Raw genomic sequence first — 10,779 nt, forward strand, 5'->3', positions numbered from 1 at the left:
CATCATCCAAGTAGGTTGACTTGATATCCTGCTCTCCCAAAAGTGTTTTACAGGCAAACAGTTTTGGTTTACCAAATAAAGGATTTTGAAAATTGTTCTAGGAATATCAGTTGATACTTAATGAACTTGTCGTATATTAACAAAAACAAGAGCATGAATGCAGCACTATAACTAGAACTTCTTGCTACTTTGGTGTACATGTACAAAGCTAATGACCTGCTGCAATGTCTTGTGATTTGTTTGCGTCCATGTGAAGGTGAAGCTGAAGAAACCTCACCAGTGCCAGACATTGGCCCAATGATCCTGTGGAAAGAGTTTGAGCAATGCATGCCATGGAATATCGTCATTCTTGTTGGTGGTGGGTTTGCTTTAGCCAAGGGATGTGAGGTAAGTGGTGTCTTATTCTTCCTCACGTTTGCCTTTAGATTAAGGGGGTGGAGGGGTTACTGTCTTGTTGATTGTTGCATGCTATTTATAACTTATTTCCAGCACTCTCACCCCCACAAATTGATATAACACAGTAAAACAGTCCTACAAACTGGGCCCTTTTATTATCTCAATGACTCGACACAAAACATCACTATGAGCTCTAGCAATTATGCTATTTTCCAGGATATGTAACAGTTTTTTTTCTAATATAAACTGCAATATTATCCTGAGATACTGTATACTGTAAGAACTAGTGGGAGACATTGTAAAACTCCCGAGGCAGGCCAAATTACGTTCGTGTTGAGTCATTGAGTTAATAAAGGGCACCAGTTTGTTGGACAACTCCACCATTTTCCTGTGTCTTTTCCAAGTTAAACATGTCACCTGGAGACACGCCCACGGCCTGCTTATGCTCCGCCCATGTATACGTCCTCTCTGCAGTTGCGCACTATAGCATTTAGGAGCTACTGTATAGAATACTGCCCAGTGCACATTCACATGTAAATACACATTATTGGTGTGTATGATCCATTGGACATTGTATCATTGTGGGGAGTGTGTGGCACAGTGATTAGAGCTACAGCCTCAGCCCCCTGAGGTTGTGGGTTCCAATCCCACGCTGTTACCTATAACCTTAGGCAGGTCACTTAATCACCAGACTGTGAACCCACCAGGACAGAGATGGAAAAAATGTTTGAGTACCTACCTGAGTGTAAACCACTTAAGCTATAAGTGGTATATAAATAAATGTGCCTATATATAGAAGTGCCTCCTTTATGTCTCAGGTTCAGAAAAGGGAAATCAACATGTATCTACTAGATCCCTGGGATCCTGCAGTGCTTCTTATGTGGGACATCCACATATAGAGCTTCCATGGTTCTAGAAAATGAGCTCATATAGCAACTACCATGCTCAACAGGTGCAGGAAACAGTGTTTATACATAACCATTACATAGCTGAGTAGAGTAGAGTGGTAAATAGCTGGACTGTGGACCTGAGGGGCTGAGTTGAAGGTTCTCCTCATGGGTTGCCCAACCCTACTCTATCCACACATGAGTCTTCTTGGGAAATTGTTCTAGTCCATTACTTAAACAAATATGCCAGTCTTATCCTACACTGCTTCCTGTTGTTCCCAGGAATATTTATCTTGAGAGAATATCGTTTGTAATTATTAGGTAAATACCCATGAAAGTCTTTGTAAGAAGTGTCTCTCCCTTGCATAAAAGTACAACTTGATGATTCTTTTGAGATTGTGTGGCTGTTGCAATTTCTTTACTTTGCTGCCATAGGCAATCACCTAGTATTGCATAATGGTTGGGCCGTCCCTGGAAGTGGAATATGCCAGTAGCACATCTCACTGAAATGGGTAGCTTGCCTTGGGAGAAGAAAGCCTTTAAAGCATAAAATATCTGAAGAAACTTTAAAATTCCAGGAAACAAGGATAACTAGCATGCCTTGTCCTGATGTAACAGGTTTCTATATTGATCATCCACAAAGTCATAGTATTCTTTCAGTTGTAAATTTTCAGGTACCATTAACCACCACCCTCTGAAGTCTGCCACTCAGCCAATCATTGACCCATGCAGTTAGTGTCTCTCCTAACCCCATCGATTCCATCTTGCTTAGCAGCCTGCGGTGTGGGACACTGTCAAAAGCTTTACTGAAGTTCAGGTACACGACGTCCAAACACTCTCCCAAGTCCAACTTTCTTGTTACTCAGTCAAAGAAGCTGATGAGATTGGATTGGCAGGACCTACCCTTGGTGAATCCATGCTGACTGGGATCCCGAAGATTCCCTTCATTCAAAATCGTGTCCAATTTGCTTTTAATTAGTGTTTCCATGAGTTTGCACACTATTGATGTGAGACTCACCGGTCTATAATTCGCAGCCTCTGCCCTGCAACCCTTTTTATGCAGAGGAACGACATTAGCTAATTTCCAGTCTAGGGGAACTTTCCCCTTACTTAGGGAGAGATTGAATAGCTCAGCCAACAGTTTCGCCAGGACATCGCTCAATTCTCTGAGCACTCTTGGGTGCAAATTGTCTGGTCCCATGGCTTTGTTCACCTTGAGTCTTGCCAGTTCACTGTAAACTTCACCTGGTGTGAACTCAAAACTCTGAAACGGGTCTTCTGTGCTTTGTGTTGCCTTCAACTGCGGACCGTGTCCCGGTGCCTCACAGGTGAAGACTGAGCAGAAGTATTCATTCAGTAGTTCGGCTTTATCGGAATCTGCTTCCACGTAACTTCTGTCCGGTCTTCTAAGGCGTACTATCCCACCTGTGTTCCTTTTTCTGTCACTAATATACCTGAAGAAGGATTTGTCCCCCTTTTTAATGTTTTTTGCCAGAATTTCTTCCACTCGAAGTTTTGCCTCCCTAACTGCCATTTTGACCACTGTAGACCTGGTCCTATATTCTATCTTTGCCTCTCTTTTCTCCGTGTGCTTGTAGGAGAGAAACGCTTTTTTCTTCTCATTAATGAGGTGCAAGATCTCCGCGTTGAACCATTGGGGTTTATTGTTTCTTTGTCGTTTATTTACTGATTTTATGAAGCGGCTAGTTGCTTCATGTATGGTTGATTTCAGTGTTATCCACTTAGCTTCTACATCATCGGTCTCCGCTTGGTCCTGCAGCGTCCGATGGACGAAATCTCCCATGCGTGCGAAGTCTGTGCCCCGGAAATTGAGTACCTTTGTTTTCATGTTTGATCTAGGGAAGCCTTTCCTAAGGTTGAACCATACTATGTTGTGGTCGCTGGAGGCTAGCGTATCTCCTACTGAGACCTCTGAGACACTTTCCCCGTTGGTGAGTACCAGGTCGAGGATCGCCTGGGCCCTACTGGGCTCCGTTACCATTTGTTTGAGACGTGCTCCCTTTATGTTTTCTCATGTCTTAAGATTCCATCAACAGAATGTGGTGTAAACGTAATTGCTTCATAGTTTCTTCTATCTTTATCTAGATATTCCAAAATTTTGACTTTCTGAATCACAAAGAACCTTCTTCAACAAGACAGGTCCACTTGCTTAACAGTTTGGAAAGCAAAAACACTTTCTACTCATTTTACTGCAAGATTTTACAAAAAAACATCTGTTCATTTTGCTTGAACAGACTTCCTGTACTTATCCAAGTCCATGTGGTGTGTAAATCATCAGCACCTTTGTTTGCATGCACACACAGGCAAACACACATACATAATCTCATGTACACAAATACACATATAAAAACATAAGGACACAAACACATGTATAAATACATACATACAAACATGCACACACATGTTTACATGCATGCATGTGTACACACACTGAGCCTTATACTGCACTTTGTCTCCTTAGCCTCACCCTGAAGTTGAAATGTAAAATTCATCTTTTGAAATTTGTTGACAATGACATCTAATTAGCACACTTGGTTTCATTTTGTTATCTTTATTATTCTTTCCAAACCAATGGAATGTTTGGATACTGCCCTCTCTCCTCTCACCTCCAGGTCAGATGCACACACACACATGCCATGCTGTACATGAACTGGGGGGTTTTTGGACTTGCAGTTTCCAAAAGCCATTTATGAAGGTAAATGAATACTTACCTGGAAAGTGGGTTATTTGAAAATCTCCCACTCTCCCTGAAGGCAAAGGCAAGTTCTGATTGTGTTTAGAATTTCTCTGGCTCTCAGGACCTTTTTTTTTTTTTTTGCTTTTTGACACCTTCACCCCAGAATTTGCTGCCCTAAGTGACCGCTTGGTCTGCAGTAAATAAAAGTGTGAAAAGTGATTTTAACCAGAATCTGAAGAGAGAGATCTTTCAAATTAGAAGTCACACAAGTCAAAGGTCTCAATTATGCCCTCCAGAGCCTGTCAGACTTGTGTGAAGAATGCTGACATGCAGATAAATCAGATGGTGTTGAGAATGGAGGAGATTGCAGGAGAAGGTTGAGAACTGGCAAGTGTGTTTAATATTTGCAGTGACTTTTACCTTCTGAATCAGCTTTTGAATATTACCATTTCGTTTTTTTCCCATGTTGAGATCAACATTCAGATTGTGAAGATACTACATGTTTTTAGTGTTATTCATTAAGAATTAAACCAACACAGATGAAATAAGAATGAAAAGTATGATCAATAAAAACCGTCAATCCTATAACTTTTTCAGGTCTCTGGATTATCATTGTGGGTGGGGAAAAGGATGGAAACTCTCAGCATTTTGCCTGTTTGGATAACTGTCTTACTTGTCTGCCTGATGGTAACCTCTGTAACAGAAGTGGCAAGCAATCCAGCGACCATCACCATATTTCAGCCAATTCTCTCCTCACTTGTAAGCACACAACAGATTTTCCTGCGCGTATTAATTAGCATGTGTTAATGTGTTAGTAAATAGGTCTTACGGTCTAAAATGAGACCTGTGGTTAATTATATGTGTTAATAATGAATATCTCATTGTTGGTATGCTCATCCTTATCCTAGATGACTTTTATATTGATAATGGAGGCAGTCCTAAAACCTGAATTAAACTGGCAATGTTTTAGGGGAGCTTTGGACCTTGTAGATGTTGCACTGATTTAGTGAATCTTTGTTCACAGGCAGAAGTAATTGGAATCAATCCCCTTCTGATCATCATTCCAGCTACAATCAGTGCCTCTTGCGCTTATCTCTTACCTGTTTCAAATCCTCCAAATGCCATAGTCTTTACATATGGGCACCTCACAGTTCAGGATATGGTACGTACAGCTGGTTTACACTGGAAGCTTAGAGTCCTCTTCTTGTGCTTTTCTAGAAAAGGTGAATCCACATTCCTACTCAACCAAGGGAAGAATTTGCATCACATACCTTCAATCTCCAAATCATGAAAACTTTACATCACCTTAGAAGTATAATGCTCCGTATCCATTTGAGAAAATCAAAATCTAATCTTTGGTTTACTTTCCAAAGCACAAATCATTAGGTATAAACTAAATAAAGTTTAATATTTAAGTGAACGAGGGGTGCTGAAAAGTTCTCAGCCCAACCAACCAACTTCCTAAATGCTGAGCGTTATTTTGCCAATTTGCAGAAACAAAATTCAATGTTTTTGATATTGTTTCTGATCATTGATTGAACCATGTCCACGTCATTCTCTTCTTGGTTGGGCTGAGAACCCCCTCTTAACCCAACTGTATACCATCTCAATAGCCCTTTTGCCTACAGGAATCACTTTTATGTAGGAAAACTGGGATTAGGGCTTGGTTTGGAAGACTCACAGAGTCACTTATAGTTCACTACATTGACCATGAGGCCACTCTAGAAACCTCCTGCTGGCCACAACATCTGAATTGTTCATACAGGCAGATATGTACTCTTTCATTTACATCTTTGGGGGGAGAGGGTGGAAGGCATGTTAGTGACCACTTGGGGAGTAAGGGAGGGGCCATGCTTTCACTCCAATGATCTTCTTATCAGTTAGGCCAGCTCTTTGGCACTTATGTGTTATGAAAAGGGGTCTAGCCTCAAACGTCCAAACTGTGACCTGGACGTTAAGTGCATCTAAATCTCAAGGGGACATGTTGGGGAGTGTTTTAGGCTTATGATGTGAACATTCTTCTGCAATAAACGTCCAGATCACAATTTGGACGTTTGAGGCTAGACCCGTCTTCATAACACATAAGTGCCAAAGAGCTGGCCAAACTGATAAGAAGATCATTGGAGTGAAAGCATGGCCCCTCCCTTACTCCCCCAGTGGTCAATGACATGCCTCCCACCCTCTACCCCCAAAGATGTACAAAATATATATAAAATAAAACAGCCAAATGCCACTTTATGCCATTTTTTGGATGTTTTATTCTTTTAAAAATTAGCCCGATAATAACTTTACGAAAAATATATATTAATTTTTGTAGTAAAATGTGTAGCATTATGCTTTTGGATGTACACAAATACAGAAGATTGAGATAATAGTGAGAGTAATAGTGATTATGAATTAACCATATTCAAAACTCAGCTGTGCTGTTGACAAAAGGAAGAAATTGTCAACAGTGGCTACCGTTAAGTCAGGTTATCTTACCACAGGGTCTCACTGCATAAAATAGGACTCTGTGTTACAATAACCCAACTTGTGGTGACATAACAGTAGCCAACATTGACAACAATCCTTCCTACTTTTTTCACTGCTCTCTTCTCAATCACCTTAGAGATCTTTCCTGGGTCCTCTATAGGAAAAGCTTGTCATTTCACAGATAAACATGCCACGGAGTGCACACTCCTAAGGTGTAGACATAACAAGATTTGATATTAGAAAGCTCAGAGAGTGGTTGAGTGTGTGACAGTTAAGAGTTTGTGCATTTGGAATATAACCATCCAAAAAATAATGCACCTGTGGATTCATTCTGCTCACTCCGGGCTTTTCATCCCCTAGGAGGTTCTTCTATGCATTACAACTCCTTGTGGGAATAAATATTTCCTAATGTCATTCTTGAGTTTACATTTTATGAATGTCATATCGTGAGCTTTTAGTTCTAACATGTTCTTTTCACTGGAAATGCATGACTCTTGTGTATCACTTAGAAACATAGAAACATGATGGCAGATAAAGGCCAAATGGCCCATCCAGTCTGCCCATCCACAGCATCTACTACCTCTTCCTCTCGCTATTGGCTAAGGCTCTTAACATTTGCATCTCCTCTTCCTATCAGCTGAGGCTCTTTACACTTACATTGTGAGGTCATAGAGCATTATGGTTATAGAAACATGACGGCAGTTAAAGGCCAAATGGCCCATCCAGTCTGCCCATCCGAGTTACAACAATCCAATGTACTGAGAACCAAAGACCGAACCAACATTCTAAATGCAGAGGGAGTGAAGTAAGACCTAATCATATGCAGCTTCCATAAAATAATGAAGCATTTCTTAACCAAGGCAGTAGTAAATGTTTCTTGAAGACTGCCACTTTTCTGAAGCTTAGAACTTCTTCCGACTCTCTTTGACTAATTTCCATTTACTCTTTATGTTGACATGGTAGTGATCACATTTCCTAAAAGAAGTATTAATTCTTTAGTACTGGTGGCTTTAAGAAATATCCATTTGTTTCTTTCTTAGATAAAAGCAGGAATTGGAGTTAATCTAATTAGTATTATAAGTCTCTTCTTTGGCCTGTACACCTGGGGGATTCCAATGTTTAACCTCAACACTTTCCCAGAATGGGTTCTGCTGAAAAATGGTACATCATCGTCTCCATAGAGAACAACTGTTTGAGCCTAGAAGCTGGAGGCACTGAGGCAGTGCAAATTCCTGTGTCAAACCCTGGAAGTGTTATCAACAGAGAGGGTTTGCTGATGGAATCTACGTAACAAGATAGGACAAATTATTTATTTCCATTGGATACTATTTTGGCTATTTCCTTGACTTTCATGATCTATTTTTCTCTCAGTTGATTTTTCAAATTTAACTTTACTTCAAGCCTTAATGATTGACAATGATTAGGACTAGGAATTTGTTATGGAAACACATATAAGCGAAATTGAAACATATCCATTTTTCATTTGGAAAGGCATACTCTCTATGTTTGGTAGAAACCCATGATAGTAGCCAACTGTGCTTTGGTTGCTACATGTACTGGGAGTGTCTGGCAATTAGCTCCTGCACGAAGGACTCTCCAGTCTTAAGATAGGCTGGTCCCATGTAGAGTAGGAGCAGTAGTTAACTGGCTGGGTTACCGGCATGCCCAGTCTGATCTGAATGTAACTAGAAATGCTGTTTTTAAGATGTGATAATACTGATTTTCTTCTCTGTTTTAAAAAATAAAACATTTCTCACACCATGTCTTAATGTCCCTGTTTTCATGCTCTGCCTATTCTTGTACCTTAGTAAAGTTTTTTGAGTTAAAAAGCCTTTATCTTCTAAAGATGTCTGCAAAATTAGTCAAAAAGTTCTCATATTTTCTCTCAGATCCCCCCTGCTTTCTTCCAGTACAAACACGTCACAGTACCAGGATGCACATTTTGGCATTGCAAGAGTGATTTTTAACATTTTGACAATAGGACCCCCCCAAAGAAATTCAGCACAGAATATGATACTATAGAAACTAAAAGTAGGGATAAGATGGCAAATTTGGAGACTTTTTGTACATGGATATAACTGAAGAAATTCTGAACTTTTTGACCTGTGTTGATTACTGATTCAAAATAAGGGATTCAATATTCAGCCAGGGCAGTCAATATTTAAAAAATCTGAATTGCAATCTGGACATTTAACACCAGCACTGGAAAGTAGCTGCTGAATATCGTGGTAAGTGGCAGTATTCGGCCTGCTCTCCAAAGAGTTAATCAGATAAAGATAGGACACAGGAAAGGTTTTCCTATCTTTCTCAGGTTAGTGGACTGAATATCATTAGAAAGCTGAAAACTTCGGAGACCATCCTCACGCTGCCCATAGACTGCTCCAGATTTATCCAGATTTTGTGTGTTCTGCAACAATTTTCAGCAGCATTGTCCAGATGAACATTACTGAACATCAGTAACTGATCCCAGTTAGCAACACTTATCAGGATAGCAGATGCTTCCTGCGACAAGACTCAAAACTTCTGAATATCAGACCAAAAGAGTAAATAAACCACACAGACACATTTCAGTATTGAAAATCAGGTAATTTAGGGCCCCAAGACCCCTAGTGTCACATCCTTGTCTCTAGGAACCACCCCCCCCCCCCCCTCCATTAGAGATTTTTCTATGCATATTTGTGAAAAAGTGCTGTGCACTCAAAGGAATTCATTTAGTGCCCACTAGGTGGCAGTACAAATTTGAGCATAACATTCTAGTCACATTTCACCGAGAAGGCTAGCGTGTGCAAAAGTAGTTATATAATTTTATTCAAAGTTTAAATGGATTCTGAAGGCACCTGTACACAAGTTTGGATACTTAAGCATTTAGAAGAAAAGGATGTAGCACAAGTTGATGAGAATTCTGCTGCTATGCTAATGAGATGATGATTTTTAATCTTGCATTTGGATTAATTTTCTGCCTTCCTTTAGTCTATTCATTTATCTCAGTTATGACATGAAAGTCATAACCGAGATAAATGAATAGAAGACACTACTTCAATGCCCCTCACATCCATCAAGCAAAAAGAAAATACTCATATATTTACATATTTCCATAAGTTACAAAACGCACTGTTCAAAAGAAAGCAGTATCACTTGGAGTTTTGCCTATATGAGCAATGGGAATTATCCCCCAGATTTTGCATATGGTACCCAAATCTGTGCATGATGCCAAGATGTGCATGCAAATTAACGAGCTCTTAGGTGTCACCGCCAATAACCAATTATTGCTCAGAATTGGTACTCATTAAAATTAGCATGCGTACCTGCCTGTGCATTGCTCCTTAACTCCCACAGTGGGCATGGCCATGGGAGGGACTTAGGCATGCCAGCGACATCCTGAAAAGTTAGTGTGCATAGTTAAAGAATACTGGGTAAGTGCGCCTAACTATACCAGGTGCCCAGAGCTAGGAGTGCTAGTCTATTCAGGGTGCATGTCCTTTATAGAATAGCAAGTAACTGCAATTGTTTTCAACGCTCAATTTAGAGAATTCCCCCTTATATGTGTATGTGGCAATCTTGCAACTTTTGCATTGCTTACAACCATGGGTAGCGATCTTCAGCCCACAGCAGTCGGTGGTTGTACAACTGCTGACTTAGACCTGGGCATTCATGGCTGGGCACTGGTACTGAATATCCAGGACTTTGGCAGACCTGGAAGTTATTGTATGTGGGCACTGGATTGCTTTTATGTGGTCTTATTTGTCTGATGCTCATATAACTTCCAACTCCGCCCCAGACCATGCCAGGGTGGTCAGAGTTGTAATTCAGCGGCATTACCCAGTTTAATGCTGCTGCATATGGGTGGATTGCTGGCTGAGTGTGATTTAACCAGATAGGAGTCTCTCCTTGAGATCCAGAGCGCATAACCAGTCGTTCTGCTCTAGAAAGGGATAAAGAGATGCCAGGGACAACATTTGAAATTTTTCTTTGACCAAAAATTTGTTGAGAGCCCTGAGATCCAGAATAGGCCACAGATCACCCGTCTTCTTCAGAACAAGGAAGTAACGGGAGTAAAATCCCCTGTTCTGCTGGTCCAGAGGAACTGGTTCGATGGCATGGAGACGAAGCAGAGCATGAGCTTCCTGAAGAAGAAGGGCGGTCTGGGAAGGATTGGAAGGATACTCTCTTGGAGGAAGCTCTGGTGGAACCTGAGTGAAATGAAGAGAGTATACTTCCCTGATGATGGTCAGTACCCAGAGGTCGGATGTAATTGACCTCCATCGATGGTAAAAAAGGTGGAGACAACCTCCTATAGGGGGAAAAGAAGGCAGAGTCAGAACGGTG

At 40.7% G+C, this 10,779-nt stretch overlaps 1 protein-coding gene across 3 annotated transcripts in view; it reads left to right on the plus strand.

The window, feature by feature from the left end:
* The window catches only part of LOC117352289 (solute carrier family 13 member 1-like), a 34,773-nt gene extending 26,567 nt beyond the window's left edge, over positions 1 to 8,206 (plus strand). For all 3 annotated transcript variants that reach the window (XM_033928670.1, XM_033928672.1, XM_033928671.1), the window contains 4 exons: positions 257 to 387; positions 4,579 to 4,740; positions 5,006 to 5,143; positions 7,494 to 8,206. In XM_033928670.1, the coding sequence (XP_033784561.1) occupies positions 257 to 387; positions 4,579 to 4,740; positions 5,006 to 5,143; positions 7,494 to 7,634 (572 nt within the window). In that variant the 3' untranslated portion in view covers positions 7,635 to 8,206. The remainder of the gene's footprint in view (positions 1 to 256; positions 388 to 4,578; positions 4,741 to 5,005; positions 5,144 to 7,493) is intronic.
* Positions 8,207 to 10,779: the final 2,573 nt, after the last annotated feature.

Source organism: Geotrypetes seraphini, chromosome 19 (assembly GCF_902459505.1).
Source record: "Geotrypetes seraphini chromosome 19, aGeoSer1.1, whole genome shotgun sequence".
NCBI classification, from domain to species: domain Eukaryota; kingdom Metazoa; phylum Chordata; class Amphibia; order Gymnophiona; family Dermophiidae; genus Geotrypetes; species Geotrypetes seraphini.